The 17,147-nt window shown below is 43.5% G+C and overlaps 1 protein-coding gene across 1 annotated transcript in view; it reads right to left on the bottom strand.

Moving 5' to 3' along the window:
* Window positions 1-17,147, bottom strand: part of insra (insulin receptor a) — a 49,966-nt gene that overhangs the window by 16,974 nt on the left and 15,845 nt on the right. The window contains exon 2 of the mRNA XM_030114446.1: window positions 15,664-16,212. Within this exon, the coding sequence (XP_029970306.1) occupies window positions 15,664-16,212 (549 nt within the window). The remainder of the gene's footprint in view (window positions 1-15,663; window positions 16,213-17,147) is intronic.

The raw sequence follows: 17,147 nt of genomic DNA on the forward strand, positions 1-17,147 counted from the left end.
GCAAAAAGAGAAGGGAAACCCCTTTAAAAAAAGACATTTCTTCACTACAAATTGAGCTTTATTTGATAACTGAAGCATCAACACGTCGATACCAGGTAAAAGTTTTCTGAGCTTTGGTCTCAAACAGCCATGGAACCAAAGCAGCAGGGCCTCTTTAGGGCATGATGGGAAAACAGACTCCTTGTAGAAATAAACCCTGACGGAAGGAGAACAGTGTCCTACCGGCTGCACAAACACCAAAGACCAAAGTTCAGCGATGCTTCTTGGGCGTACATGCGATCAACTGAGGACAAGGGCAGGAGTTTGCAGGTTGGCTGTTTGCGTGCGCGTCCCGAGTTTGTTACGCAACATGAGGCTGCGCGGACCGTCAGGTCCCGCGAGGGCACCAGAGTTCGGATGCGTGTTGTTGTTGTCTGAATGTAGGTGTGAGGCCGAAGGTGAGTTGAAGGATTCTCAGAGGTAAATACAGCAGGCTGACCGGCACGCTGGGATTAGCCTCTCATCCGTGACGGCCACGCTAAACCCGATGAGCTGCAGGGGAGATAATGAGTGGCTGAGGTGAGGGGCAGGTGACGGGTCACACCGTGAACGGGTGTGTGTATTTACTCACCTGCACAAAGCAACGAAACCTGTGCAGAAGAAAATTAAACTGCGGGGGGTTTAGTTAGTTTCTTCCCCGACGACTCGTCTGACACCAAGCCCCCCCCCCCCCCCATCGGTATCATGAAGTCGGTGATTAAACAAACAGAACAACGCGGACTGACCCCCGCCGTCCTCTTACAATGACGACGTGAGCTCTTTAAGCGTGTGGAGATTGTGTGTTTGCAGAGGGCAGCGGCAACATGAGAACGGCCGTGTGAGGTGGGGGACGCTAAAGGGGGCACAGTGCAGGAAAAACAAATGACATAACCCCCTTTTAACCAGCGTCAGGCTGCTGCTCTGTTCACTTACTTCACTTCAAAAACATTTTTCCAGAATTGTCAGAGTGCTATCTGCCTCCTGGAGAAAGGCTTTCCTTCATAACTTGGACTTCTGCATACAGTGACACACATTTGCATAGATGCACTTTTTCCAAAGAATCTTTGCTGTGTGTATGCATATGTGTGTGCGCGCGTGTGTGTGTCAGTGGCTCCTGATCCTGCAGCGGCGCTCCATGCCGGAGCACATACCCAGCAGCAGATCCACCCTCAGCCTTAGCCAATGTGTTGGCTAGCTGCAGAAGCTAGCCATTCAAGTGGCCTCTCCCATCTCCAAGGAAGACAGGCGCACGGCTTAACCCTTTCCAGCTCCCTCCAGCCCTCCTCAGACTGCCGCTGGAGAACGGACCCATGCAAAGAATTTTTAAAAAAATGAAACAGCCACACAGTAGAGAGTGGGTTTGCACAGCTCCACTCGTTCTCACAGCTAACCGACGGGCTGCGGTCGGGCTGATCTAAAGCTCAGGTCAACGTTCAGAGGGAAGCTGTGCAGTGACGGAGGCAGTGGAGCCTGAGCTCGACCTCGCGGTGCCTCGGGTGATTGATCGTGCCTCGTCATGTCGCCAACTCATTAGGACTCCATGCAAATTTCAGAGGCTTCACAAACGCTTTTGAAACACCTAAATGACTGAAAACCTGTCAGAAATGGATTTAATTTCCACGCTGGGACATACGGGAACAGTCGCGTTTTTTTTAAAGATTAAACTATTACCATTTAGCAATAACACAAACAATGAGCCGTCAAGCACGAACCTGAATTGACGTTTCTTTAATCATTTTTCTAAATTAAATCTCTTCAGGACATTTGCATTGCATTTATTGTACTCATTTTGTTCTTATTCATTATGCTTGAAATAAAATCAATCAAATAAAGAAAGATTATTAGACAAGCTGCTGCTCATTCAATCACACTTATGTACAAAACTCTTTAAGGAAGTAAATATGATTTAATGTGCGTCACAGTGGGGTCGAGTTGGTGACGAGACAAAGCAAAGGGGAAGCACGAAAGAGGAAACAAGGGGAATAAAAGACGATTAAAAACACAACTACACAAGATGAAAAAGTAAATGATAGGTTAAAGTAACAAATAAACACATTTTAAAAAATAAAATGTTAAGATAAAACAATGACAAAGGAAGAGTAATACTGATATAAATGAAGTGAAATATTAATAAAAACAAAAAAATATTCAAAAAGACACTTTCAAAACAATGATGTAAGAATAACAAAAAAAATAAATTCGATGTGTTAAATAAAAATTGATAAATCTTAACATGAATTAAAACTTCAGATCAGGGACACACATACAGTGAAATGAGAGCACAATGACTAATAAAGACAAATCTACAAAATATGACTGCAATTTCTTTTTTAACCTTTAAGATTTTTTTTCTCCCCTAAAATCCACAAGTTAATTCATCAGTTTCTCATTCGGCTAATGTTGGGAAAATATATCCACTACTCACAAAAAGTTTGGGATATTTGGCATTTGAATGAATTTTATGACAAATTTGAGGAAAAAAACTTGCTGTGGTGACATTACATCATGAAAGCACTGAAGTGTTAACAGGAAATGGAAACCGGAGTGCTCGACTTGGCTCTCTGAGTTCGGCTAAAATCAGCGCTGCGAGCTGATCCTCGACCAGATTCCGTTTCTCTGGTGGACGTCTTGCAGCATCAACAACAGTGTCCACTCTGAAGGAGATAGACTCGTTCATTGTGCACTTGTCGAAAATGTTTTGAGGGTTGAGACCTTGAGGTCCTGCGAGAGAGGGGCCACCCCAATCATCTTTGATCTCCCAGATCGAGGAGGACGCTGAAGAGGCTTTTTGAGAGGGGGGGATCCTTCATTCTTCTCTTAAAACATGCAAATCTTCAGACACATGCCTTTTTTTATGATTACTATCAGTGTCATTAACCCTGAAGGTGGAACAGCCCGTGGAGAGCCGGGGGTCTCGCTCCGTTTGAGCAGCGTGGATTAGATATGCTCAGTCGGAGAGTGGCGTTGTCAGCATCTTCACCTCTTTATCGCTTAAAACACATTAAATCAATGATGTTTTTTGTTTTTTTTTTTTTTTGGTAGGAAAGAGCCAAAGCCAATTGGACTTCAGTCTGTTACGTTGGCCTGCAGCTCCTGTCCATCCTCGCCGCCGGGCCGCCGCTGCTGCTGCTGCTCTGATCTCCTGTCATGCAGTTTGTGTAAAGCACTGCAGGATCACATTAAGCCGGGGAATAATGCCGCAGAAATGCCGGGGTCTTTATCTCATTAGCCGAGGTTTCACTCGGAGGGCAGCGCAACACAATGAGATGCTCGATGTCTCCGGGCCCAAAAATGGACGGTGGCAACAAACCCAACACGGCTCCCGGGGGTCTTTGTGTAACCGAGTTGAGCGCTCCCCGTCGGGACGGTGCCAGCTTGGAAACGGGGAGAAAGAGCGGCGTGCCAGTCGACATCGAGCCTTGGTCGATGCGGGGCGTCGGAAAAAAAAAAAATCACTCACTCTTGACTCACACTGTTAACAACCAGTCTGTGTCTGCTGTCCTCGGGTGCTCTGTGCTGTTCCTGCCGTCACCGAATGAATAGATGCAGAGATAGCACTGAGCTGAACGTGAAAACCCAGAGACTTCAGTCTGAAATAGAAAAAAAAAAAAAAAACCCTCTGTTCTTCTCGTTAACCATGATCCTCCTCTTAACATCACTTGGTGCTGAGTTTTTCCAGGTTCCTTTTATGGCAGCAAGGAAACAACGGTGCATTCAGGCGCTCCGCGTTGAGATCGCATTAGACCCAAGAAAATGCCAAACAGGAACGTGGTTGATAATTAAAATTCCACATCCACGAACAGGGTGGTGTTTAGTTTCTTCATGAAATCGAGGCGTTTGTTTTATTTTTTTTTCAAAGGGTCCAGACTGAGCCCGACAAATGATCTTTTAATGTTGCGCTTTACAAAACAGGTGAGCGAAGCATCAACCGGGATCGTGCCAGTCAGAGTAATCTGACCCCAAACAGGGAGACGTGATCGGAGCGAGTGTGTATGTCTGGAATTATTTTTGGCATAAACAACCTGTCCTGTTTGAAATGAAATTTCTTTCTGAATGGAAACAACCACATCAGAATCTCTTGACAGATTCGTCCATGTAAACACAGCCGGTGTTTATCGTCTCAAACATGACGAGACCACACACTTCAATACAATCTATTCACACTATCAAACTGGGCTTTTGTTCCCGTTTCCACCAGGTATGACACAACGTTTAATGAATGCAGTGAAACGCGATCCATTCACATGAGGTATTATATTTACCCAGGTTACCAGAGTTGTCTCTTTTGTGTGGAAGCTTCCCTGTTTGGCTCAACCGTCCCTGTGTAGTTTGACGCAGCTTCTGCTAAAAACGGGCTTGCTGTGTATTGTCGGTGGAGAGAAGCACTGAGCTGGAAACAGAAGCATGCTTCAGAATAGCCTCTGATGACGCTGAACGTGGCCCTGTGACCACACCTGGTGGAAATTAGGGGTCGACAATGCAGGAAACTGGTGGCTGATGCACAACTTTGCATTGCTGAGAGAAAAACTATAGCTCTTCGATCACAGCCGGATCGACATTTTCTTAATGCTAGCAATCATTCTTATTTATTATTTCCATGCTACGCCATTGTCATTACCTTTGACAGCTATTACTTTTTATTGCATTTTGCACCTGATGTCTGTTTACACATCTTACGGCCCAGGGACTGTGAACTGAATTTTAGTCATTAAAGTCACTCTCAGCAGCAAATCAGACAAACCACATCAACTAAATGGCTTTTCTCCAGGTTCCCCTGACAGTCCAAAACATTTGCTTGAGGTTAATTGGTGATTCTAAATTTCCCGTGGGCGAAAACGTGTTTGTGTTTGTATTATAATGGACTAGTATTTTTTTTTTTTTTGTCTAGGTACACCTTGCCTTCACCCTTCGTCATTTAATTGATGAGTCTAAATTACCCGTAGTGTGAATGTGAGTTTGCCATATGAGTGCGGATGTGCGTTTGAGTGACCCTGATTGTTTTGTTTTTTTTTGGGGGGTTTTTTTGGTCATTGCAATTACAACCAACTAACAATTTAAGAATAAATAACATTTCTGCTTCTTTGAATGCACATGAAGCAGATGTGAAGCCACGACAGAGTGCAGTGGGTTGAAGAGGATGTTGTCGGGGTTAAACCTCAGTCGGGGTCCATCGTCCGAGGGCGGAAAAGTTTACGACTATTTTATAAAACGCGAAGGCTGCTGATTGTGTTTCATTTGTCTCATTTTTCCCCGGTAACCCTGCTGTTGGCTGGTCTGAGTCAGCGGCGCTCTGGTGGACAGGACCCAGGGAGCAACAAGAGCCATAAACAATTTCATTAACCGAGCCCGGCCTCCACTAATAGAACAAAAACACATAAACAACATGGAAAGGCACTTTTTGTTTTTAATGTTGCCCCGCCATCAGAAGGCAGGATATGCAGTTCGTCCGTGACCGGAATAGAAATGATGAACGCTGTTCCTTCATTGATGGGCAATTACGCCGCCTGTTTGACAGGCAAATGACGCACGCCACGGCCTTGAATCTTCATTTCCTTCCAGCGTGTGGCGACAAGTGGAAATCATGACCACCGCTGTGATCAACCCGACAACCTGTTATGACATCAGAACCATCTACGGCAATAATACGGCGCCAAAACATGTTTTCTCTTTGTTAAATTCGTAGCTAACAATAGATGTTCATCGTATTTCTTAGAGCAAAAGGATTCAAGTTTTTAATAAATCTTTCATTTGGAAAATGTTTTCTGATGAGACCCCTCAGTAAGCCTTGAACCACACAGGGTGCTTGAAAACTTGCATATTGTAAAAGCTTTGGTTTAAAGCAGGATTTTCCAATCGTGCAGAAAATACTGTCTGCGGTAAAGTTGACAGTTCTGAAAAAAATGGCAGTGAAGTGGCGAGATGCCAAGATGAGAGAACCTCTCCTGAGCTGTGGGCAGCAAGAGCTTCTTCTTAAGTTACAGTATGCCAGTCTGAGGAGGGGGGCGAGGCCTCGACCAGAACGCCGTCATGGCGTCACCACAGCCTTCAGTGTGAAAGTGAAACGTCGCAAATGTCAATGCAGTACGGACGCCGATAGGCTCAACGAATCAGTTTCATCGTGAGAACAGCAATGGAAAGATGATTTAGCCAGCAAGAAGCAAAATGAACTCATGTAGTGTGACACTTGGCGTGATAGGAATCGACGGTGCAGAGAAGTAAAACATGGCTGCTCACAGCTACACAAAGTACTTGCGAGCAAAGGCCTATTTTTGTCCACGTAAACACGGTGTACCCCGTGTCGTCAAACTCAGGAGCTGTACCAGGGAGGCAGAAGTAGGGGTGATGAATGCAAAGTGGATTAACAACACAGCATCACTTGCATATTTTGGTGTATCTGAGAAGTCATTGTTTCTGCAACTCTGCAGATAAAAGCATTATCTTGATTGTACGGCTTGTGTCTTTGAGGTGCACATGTTTCTTGTTTGCAGTGGTACCGACAAAAGTCCAACAATGGAGCGAGTCAGCAAAGTTTTCAGAACGCAGCCGATAACCATCTGCTCAGAGGCAAAAAAACAAAACATACATCATGGAGGAGAGAGACAGAAAAAGGCAGCCATCTCAAGGAAATCCACTGCAAATTATTCAGCTGGGTGACTGGAAGTTATTATTCAGTCACAAATAAAAAGCTTGTGTTTTGGATCTGCTTTAGGATTTCACAACTAAATCTTTTCCATTTTGCTGTAGGAGAAAATCACAACCTTCGGGGCGCCACAACACCGCAGTTTCTTCTATCTACGTCCTTGAATCAAGTCACAGGAAAATAAAATTTTGAAAAAAATACTTGAGTGCGAAACGAAATCAAAATATTGGAGCCTGGCTCCGACGCATCGGTGCCACTTTATGGACTGAGGTGTTATGATATTATACAACCGTGTTATTTAGCCACACTAGAGTGAGCGCACGAACACACACACACAAATATGGTGCAGGTACTAAAGGTCGCCATGACAACACAAACTTTATTTACCCAAAATACACTATCCGTCTTATTTAACAGCTAAAATGACATGGAGCTGCGAGAACATCTGGATCAAAGTTTGCGTTCGACCTTGTGCGAGTAGATAAAAAGAAACACTTGTTGAAACTAGCAGTAAAACAGCAGTGGGCCGCTTTAAATCCAGCGGCTGTGGTGAGTGCGAGCGTGTACGGCGGTGGAGAAACGCCTGTCGGCCCAGCTTTAACGGATGCCTGAAATGTCTGGGATTCCATGGGAATGGCTCCAGTAGCTGAACGCCGAGGGTTCGCAGGGTGCAGCTCCACAAGACCGAGTGCCAGAGCAGTTAAGTCAGCTCAAAGAACAAGACTCGTGGTCTGTGTGTGTGAGTGTGTGTGTGTGTGTGTGTGTGTGTGTGTGTGTGTGTGTGTGTGTGGTGGATCTAAAGCTGAGTAGAAAAGCACTCTGCATAATAAAGCGTATAATGAGGGTGAGAAAATAAGAAAATGAGGAAGGTGGGGGTGATTTATACGAGCCGTATGCTCGTGTTGGATCTATACTGGGTCCTTTTTTTTTTTTTTCATTCCTCGCTATAAAGTCAAGATTTGTGGCTGTAATTAGACGTTCAACATATGGAGAAATAAGTTTTCAAGTTGGACGATCAGGATGTGCATTTCCTCTCGTTACTCATCTTTAGCGGCTGTAGCTTGCGACCTGTTGCTGACACAGTAGGCTGGAGTGCATTTCCAGCTTCGCCATAGCCAAGTCAAACAAACAGCCACTTCAGCTTGGCAGCTTGGTTCACCTACTCCGTTTCAAGACAGCTCTGGAGTAATCCGAGCCCAATTAATACCCCTGCATTAGTTCTCTTCTCCCCCCCCCCCCCAACCAGAACTTGTTTTTAACCTTTATTCATGTACTGCACTCCGTGACTCTAGTTCCTTAAATATATAAATAAGGCTTCGGTTCTCTTAAGCTTTATTAGTTTTGCTGCACAGAACAATCTGTGGCGAGAAAACATAGCTATTACATGAAAAAAGAAATAATAATAAAACCTACCAAAGAGCTCTTAGATGAGTGGAGTATTTGTGCAGAAGCACAGTGGAAAAAACGAACATGCTGAATTTTGAATTTTCCTTTTGTCTCTTAGCCTGTAATAAATGGCTCACCACATGTTCAAATTCAGAGCCGGCCATTCAAGGTTTTTCCAAACCTCCAAAGTCCAGTTTTGGTGAGCCTGAAGGAACTGTAGCCTTTTTCCTGCAGGGAAACCCATACATTTATATTTGTGTGTGCAGTTTATCAGTGTTTGGGTGACATTCGGCCAAAATGCGCCATGAAATACCAGTACCTACAATGATTTGAGCAAGAAAGACTATCCAATTCTCACATTCTCTTATTTATTTATGCCAATTATCTCACAATAACCTGTCTAGCCATATGTGCACGTCCACGTTAAAGGTGTCTGGATGAAACTGAGTGAAATGCTACTTGACATCACTGAACAAACTGACAGGATAAATCGTATTTGTGGGACAGAAAAATCTATTGCACTTGGAAAATTTTGAGCAATTTATGTCAATAAGCCTGGAAATCTGGCTTTGCCATAAGTGCCTATACAGTATAAAACAGGGTTTAATTGATATCACTGAACATACTCGCAGCACTAGGTTGGAGGAAGTTGTGACAGCCGATTCATTTTGCTTGCGAGTCAATTACATTTGTTGGAACCAGTGTTTCAAAGCAGTTTACCCTCCGCGAGAACGCGACACCTTCTGCACAAGGAAGCCTGTATTCTCTGCCACTCTTGTTTTAGCCTGAAGACAATTTAATTCTGCCCTTTGACCAACGGAGAACTGTGGATTTAAACTTTAAGATTTAATATTATGAAGAGCACTGGGAGTGCGCTGAAACCACAGAGAAGACTCATGAGACGTGAAGCACTAAAAAGCTTTTAGATGATATTCACTTTTTAAGGGTCATGCTGAAGGAAACTAGTTCAGACACCCAGAGCAGGATTACTATTGCAACAACACATCATCGGTAGGGTAAAACTAACCTGTCTCACGGCCTGGTGTTATGTCTACATGTTTAAACCACAAATATGTTTCTTCATTCATTTGTGGGTTGGTTGTTTTTCTTTCTCTTCTAAACTACAGTGTATTGTTCAAACAAAACAGTGGAAATAACCTTAGCATTAGCCGATACAAAGACCTTTTGTTCAGTGACGTAAATTCATCACATATTTTGCACGTAGCCGCAATATATTATTGCTGAAAAATGCATTGAATGTTATTTTGTCTCCTGTTAATTCATCGCAGGTAGAAGGTTACGCAGCCACATATTTCAATAACCGGCAATCATTATCATGTGATCATTGTGGCTTCATATATCCTGAATTCAGGCATATGTTTCGAGATTACCCAGAATTTAAGACATTCTTGTGCTACACTATTAAAAATTTGTTCAAAGCTCTGGAGGAAGAAGCACAACCATACAAACGTCTGGCAATCTCAAGGAAACGACGCCTATTTGCACATTACGGCCTTCATGACTATTTCGTCACGGAAAACTACACCGTCTGTTTGTCTGGGTCAGGTTTACAATGGTCTCCCGCAACCTTGGGAAAGTTAAACACGCACTCACTTATTCAAGTCTTTCGCTCAATTTTATTTGATCTGTAAATTAAAAGCTCAGTAAAGTACAGATCTAAAAAAAAACAACTATAATAAAGCTGTCCTTTCTGGTCTGTCTGCATTCCCGTTCTCACCTGTGGTCATAAACTAAAGAATGAGATGACAAACACACGCGGCAGGATGGTGGGCCTCAGTCTAATGGCAGCGAGAAGCTCGACCTCCAGAAGCAGCTCCCAGCGGAGCAGCTATACTCTCCTGGGAGTCGCTCGGTGCACGGGAGCTGGAGGAAGTTTCAGGGAAGTTTGGAGCCACGTGAACTACAGGATGGGCTTCTCTCGCTCCGATCTTCACGTGAAGGACCGACAAAATCCATTTCCCCGCAGAGGCCTTCACTGGCAATAAGCTAGCCGGCTTGCTGACCTGTGCTGGCCAGCACTCAGTGCTGTCGTCTCATAAAGATGTCCGGTGGCACCGAGTCGGGCCCCCCAGGTCTCCATGTCCATTCATAACGTCGGGGAGGAAGCAGACCAACAAAGCCCGGAAACAATTGAGAAGGAACCTCTGTGAACTTCTACTACTGCCATTGTTTGGGCGGAAATGGACGGCGGCGCCGGCGTCGACCTGCTGTGCCGCAGCAAGGTCAGCGGAAGGAAGATCCGAGGTCAACACGGAGCCGGATTCTGTCCCCTCGCTCACGCAGCCTTGCTTTTCCTTCTGACGTGGGCCAGGTGAATGACTGATGTGTTCATAGCTACGATTTTACACGCACACAGTGTTCGCTCAATGTTTCCTAGCAGCAGGACTAAACAATAGCTGTCCACAGAGGTTAAGTTCCTGCGTGATTTATACTCTATTTCTGTATTACCGTGACACACACAGTGACCCTGACTAAGAAAGCGCTTGCGATTGGTGGACAGATATACACACACGACACGAGCTGGGAGTAAATCTGGACTCTCCATATCAAGAGAAGGCCTGACACGGGGGGCCTCACCTGACCCGGCCCGCGCTGATTTACAGCAGTTCTCGAAATTATGAGCACGTGTATGAAAGCGGCGGTCCTCGCTTTCCGTCCGGCAGACCGCAGAGACACACATGCTGCGAGCGTGGACGGTGCCAATCCAATCAGAGGCGCCCGCAAGGAGCCCTCCTCTATCTTGTGGGAGCTTATTAAATAAGGAACAGAGCATGGAAACCCTGGTGAAACACTGGCGAAAGCTGCCGCTCGCGCTGAGGAGCAGCAGGACACCCCCTGAGTGTCTGGTTTCCAGCGGAGGGGAGATAATTATAGATCATTAACATCAGTGGTAATAATGTGTGTGAAATACACATCACCGAGGGGACAGACAAGCTCATTTGTCGAGCTCTCATCTGGGCTAGAAAAGAGATTGCATCATAAATCTCTCCGCAAAGCAAAGAACAGGCTGAATCAGGAATTAAAAACAAAACGTTGTGATGACTTTTTTTTTTTTTTTTTAAGTTGCTCAAAAAAGAAAAATAACCTTGTAAGTATATTGGAAATTTGAAGTTCCCAGATCCGAATCCCACAGTTCACAGATCACCGCTGCGGGTTCCGAGCACGAGCATGACCCTTGACCCCCAGCAGCTCCCATGGCGCCACACTGCGGCAGCCCACCGCTCCTAGAAATAGGATGGGTTAAATGCGGACAAATAATTTCCCCAAGAGGGACCAAAAAGTACCTAAACCAAATCAATTTCAAAATAAAAATCACTATAAACACATTTAATGTAACAGAATGAAATAAAATGAAACAAAAAAGCACTTCTTGGTAAGTTTTCATCGCCTGATTTACGTGCACTGACGTGGGGAACCGAACAGCTTCATACTTTTACAGCCACGCTCTGTAAATGTGACTATAAAGTGGGTCATTACACATGTCAGAATAGATACACTGTGAAAGGCCAGGGGCTATTACAGTACTGACCACCGACCATAATGGCCGTGGTTTGAGTCTGGCCACCTGCCATCGCCGCATGTGATTCCTCTCTCCGCGCTCGGCTCCACTCCTCTCTGCACAGCCCTGCGTTTAATAAGAGACGTGCTGCGACGATACTCAAAACAGAGAACCGGATAGCATGAAAGGATCGATCTGACGGACAAATAGGTGATTTTACTATTCTGTCGGTCCAGTTCAAAAGAGGAACTGGGAAAAAAAAAATACTCCTGATTTCTTTCTCTTGAGTCCCAGTCAGTGTTTTTTAGCTGCCAGCTTCTGCCGGGGATTCGGCTGAAGCTGGCGTCCTAAAAGCCAAACAAGCTGTGTCACATAACAGCCGTTCCCAAAACATAATCAAACGGTCATTATCTCCAAATGAGCCCTGGCAAGAAAGAGGACTTCATTAAAGCTAAACAGACTGACTGGTTAATAGTTTCATTTAAGACGGCTCGTAATTTCAACCTGGTTTGGAAGAGGAAATAAGAGCCGGCTTTGTCCTGCGGCAAATTTTCTTTTTTAAATGTCTGTTTTTGTTACAGACTGAAGGAAATAAACAGCTCGTTTGAGGCAAAATAAAAAACCTCTCAGTAAGATTGTCGTCGTGGATCACACACTTCAGAGGAGTCAGGTTAATGACTTGATCCAGCCTGCTTGGTTTTTTCTATTCGGCATTATTTCTTCAAGAAATAAATGAAAAAATAACTCAATGGAATACAAAACTGTTCTGTCGTGAAACTATTTTGTGGAAAGGAATTTACTACGCTTACATGAAATCTTTTTAACAATTCTTTAATACTGAAAACTGCCTGTTATTGACAACAAGTCAACTCGAAACCGGGAAATGGAACTTTCCTTACATCCTGGTTCCCAGTTCTTTTTAAACTTCATCATAAATGTCACATTTTTTAACTTCTCTTTAAAAAGAAAAAAAAATGTAAATAAAATTGAAACATGCTCACAAGTTTGCTCCAAACGTCCCAGAGTGATATTTCGTGTTTGGAGTTGTTGACATGATGCATGTTTGCTTTTTGCTAAAATCTAATCAATTCTGGTAATCTGCTTCTCCTGCAACCTCGCTTTACCACTTTAGAGAATGGAAACTCTCAATTTGGGATCACTAAAAAAATAAAAAGAAGAGGAAATTAGCAGCGGCTGCCTTTGGAGAAGCACAAATTACCCATTACAGGAGCGGGGCAGGGAAATGGGTTATGGCTCCAAACATGGGAGCCGGGCCAAGCGTGCTGCTCCTGCAGCTTTGTTTTCTGCTGGTGTGCAGATGACAGAAACGAGCGCGAGCCGCAAGAACCTCTGCCACCGTAACCACGTCTATTCGAGGCCATGCAAAGCCTGCTTTAAATAAACATTAAACAAAACGGGAGTGAGAAGTCTGTGTTCGGTACATTTTCTTTCTTTGCATAAAGCATGTGGGATGTGGAGAAATAAACTGCTCAAATCTTTTCTGCCACTGGAATTTAAAAGAATTCCCAGATGTATTAGCTAAAAGCCATTCTGACAACTTCCGGAGGGCTAAAATAAAAGTTGTTCACCTTTCCACCTGTGTTGTGGAAATAAAATGCCAAATGGAGCAACAGGATATCAACATGCATTGTCTCATATCAAAAGAAAAAAGAATTATTAGCGCAAGTCTGAAGGTAGAAGAGGATTAACAATGACCTCCTGAAATGTCATGTCAACATTTAGCCCTCTGTATGTCAACAGGCTTTTGTTTTTTTAAACCAGCCATGCTTCAATGATAAAACTCCGCCCTGCCTCCAGTGAAACAAACGACACGCAAAACCAACGAGCGTCTGTTTTCCACAGGTGAGGAAACAGTGACAGAGCAGAAGTGGGAAGAAACTGTTCCAAAGAGTTGTTAAACTGCTGTACCGTGTGTCGTCTAAACACCTTTCTGCGTGCCGCTTTTTTTCAGTTCAGGGTTTGGAGAACTAGATTGGACCTTAACAGGTGAGGGCAGGTTACACCTGGACAGGTCAGCGGTCCATCACGGTAAAAAACAGAGAGACAGATTCGCATTCAGGCCCCGTTTACATGATGTAACAACATCGTTTTTTGTTTCAGAAAAGTTAGAAATATTTGAAAACTGCGACTCTTTGCCAAAAAGTTGCGTTTTCAGTGTAAAAGAGCTCCAGACCTACAAGAAACCAACGAAAAGCTCATTTCCAAGGATAAAATGGAAGCTAAAACGCATTAGCTACCTAATGTTAAGCCTTCGTGCTTTAAACATATTGAAACTTTATGAAGAACAGAAAAGCAGGAACATAGTGAGGAACTGACCCATAAAAGGCCACCATGTCCAGTTTCTTCTTTTTTGACAACTGTAGCAGAGGGGAGACACTCACGGGCTAACTGGCAAGGTGCTGCCTCGCATTAGAGTTCAGCTCACACACACACAAACGCACACAGAGGCTGGCCTACTTAAATAAAGCGAGCACATGACACAGCTCTGACATTTCCGCAGGAAAAAAATAAGGACGCCAAGGACTCGTGTCGAAGCTGCTCGTAAGCTATTTGCGGTCGACACAGACACTAACAAAGGAGTGTATTTGTTTCAAACGGCGACTCCTGTGGCTTTCCTTTGATCGAAGAGGATCCAGTGAACGCGGAGCCCGATCGGCTCCTGGTCAGAAGCGGCGGGGAATGGAAACAAGCGAGTGTTGATGGAAAGTGGCTGAGAAGGTGTCGGGCTGTGTTGCTTGTCTAAATACGGTGTAATGGAAATGTTTTACATGTAATGACTTTGTAAACATGAAGATGGAGGCAAAATATGGGAGGAATTGAGTTCACCCCAGCTGCTGAAAGACAAAACACTTTGATGTCAGACAGACACATTGTGGCATTTTCCAACATGAAATGTTGGTTCTATATATAAACTTTCAAGATTACTTTGTTTGACTTTCTGGTTCTAAAAAAAAAATCCTCGATTGATAAAAGAGTCAGTGGTAAAGACTACAAACTTATCACTGACCGGCACACTGAACTACACAAATACTAATATGTGTTTTATTATAAATTTTTATTATTTTCACTTTAATGATTCATAATCCCTTCAAATTATATTACATTTTAATATTTCATCTTGAAAATATAACATATTAAAATGCAATTTTCAATATACTCACATATTAAAAATTGCATTTTATTGTGTATTATTCTTTAATATCCTTACTTTTTCATGTCTTTGTACAGTGGCTGTAAAAGACTTTCCTCATTGGGATGAAAAAATCGAACAAATCAAAATCTTTACCACAATAAGCTTTATGGAGTTATAATGTTTTTATTCAAAACTTATTTGATTGTAATTATTAAACTGTTATTGCCGGGATTTTTATCACAGATGAAACAATAATTAATGACACTAAAATACTTCAAATAAGATTTTTCTTTTTTCCGATGTGTTACCAGAACTTTTCTTCCCTGAATTTTGTTCATCACAAATCAACGTACTACGGTTTTCGTGATTATATTAGGGACTAATAAAATATTGTTGTTCCGGTTTAATCACATTAAACACAAATCATGCACTACTCACATAATCAATAGTTGATTCAAATGTTGGTGCAATTATTCACTTGATGAATAATTTATCTATGTTCTCGTTTGTTTATTGATATTTACTGCCACACTTTAGAATTTATTTTAACATGAAATATTTGTCCTCTAGCTGAACCCGCAGCAGAAACTCTCTTTGTGACTTTGCTTCAGTTACTCTGCTGAAATTTTTCAGTCTGAAGGCCAAAAATAATTTACGGCGAACATCAATCACTGCAGGAAATTTGTTTGGCCTTCAGGCTTTACTGACGAAGAACTAACAGGCAGAGACACCTGAACCAAAGAGTCGAACGACCAACTCTTTTTAGGAGTTTCAGCAACCATGAAGAAAGCGAGCGTCTTCCAGCAGACCTTCGCAATAAGAATTGTCAGTTGTCAAAGCCAGTGAAGTCTTAGATTGTGGAAGAACATGCAAACTCAGCATGTGAGCTTTGGCAGAACCATCACGAATCACAGATCAAGCGCGTTCAAGTGAAAGCGTTCTTACTTCTCTGGCAGTGGTTTTGCGTCCAGCAGCGCTCGCTGAAGTGCCCGTTGATGGTGGTCGTCTGGCAGGTGGTCTTGCCGACGGCGGCGCCGGGGCAAACGTCTCCGCACTCTCGGTCCTCCTTGTTGTCCAAGATGTAGTTGTCCTCCACCGAGTCCAGGATCTTGGACCAGTCCAGCGTGGAGAGGTAGCAGAGCTCGGGGTTCTTCTCGATCCGCACCGCCCCTCTGGTGATGTTCATCAAGCTGTGGAGGCCGATCTCTCGCAGGTGGAGCATCTCGAACACCACCAGGGCGTAGTTGAAAAACAGATGGGTGCCCCGGATGACGGTCAGGTTGGGGAACAGGTCGCTGAGGCTCCCCAGGCCATAGACGCGGAAGAGGAGCAGGTAGTCGGTGACCACCATCAGCTTGGGGAAACTGAGGCCGCGGAAATCCTCGGGCTTGGTCCGGAACATGAGGAGGATCTTCAGGTGGCCTTCGATCACAGTGCAGTTCTCCAAGGTCTGCAGGTTGGTCACATTGTTGCGGATGTCTTTGCTGGGACAGACTGAAAAATGCACAAAGAAAAACACAGAGAGGTTTTAAGAAACCGGCATAAGAACCAGAACTACTGGCATTAATAATTCCACCTTTTATCTGGCAAGTCGTTCAATTTGGAAACTTGTGCAAGTGAGGTGTTATTTTAAGTCAGGATTATTTCTTAAAATACCATAAAATTTTACCATTTAAAATATTTGATTGGAAAAAAGTTTAACTTGATTTTTTTTTTTTACACAAAAAAATATTGCAATCACCCAAAAAGTCTACTAAGCCATATTCAGTAGTTTTCATTGTAAATAACACATTGTATTGTAGGACACAAACATGTATTAACAGTTTTATGTGCAACACGACCTTTTAAACTGCATTAAAAAAAAAATGTTGGGTGACAAAAACATTTCCCAAAAGACTGTCTCTCTTGTGCAGATCTGTGCAACCGCTGAATTCGACTGATGCAATGCTCAAGAAGTTTGCCGTGCCAACGGGAAACACAAGGTTTGAAGACACGACTCTCAAGGAGGAAGAGAAAAAAATAGATCTCTCAATAATTACAGACGGTATTGTACAGAGAAATATGTGGTAATGTTTCGGGCTTTGATGAAGCCCAGACCATGTCCGCTGACTTTTTGTTTAGCAACCACATATCTGGCCATGAGCGTCCGTCAAATGCAGAACGGCGTCATCGCGTTCGGGCAGCGCTCATCCTGCGATGAAATACATGATCTAACGCTTTAAGAATATTAAATCTGCGAGGAGACTTGAAGCCTTAAGGGTTGCATTGTTGCTCCAGAAGTAGATCTGCAGCTTTGTCATCCTTCACCCAGACACATTATCCAGTTTGATGAGATGTTCCATAACTATGCTGCCGCGCAGACGGCGACCTTTTTTTTCTTTTTTCTTTTTTTTTTAAACTGTCTCCATCGTTTCCAAACTGTACTGTAT

The sequence above is a fragment of the Salarias fasciatus genome, chromosome 18 (assembly GCF_902148845.1).
Source record: "Salarias fasciatus chromosome 18, fSalaFa1.1, whole genome shotgun sequence".
NCBI lineage: Eukaryota > Metazoa > Chordata > Actinopteri > Blenniiformes > Blenniidae > Salarias > Salarias fasciatus.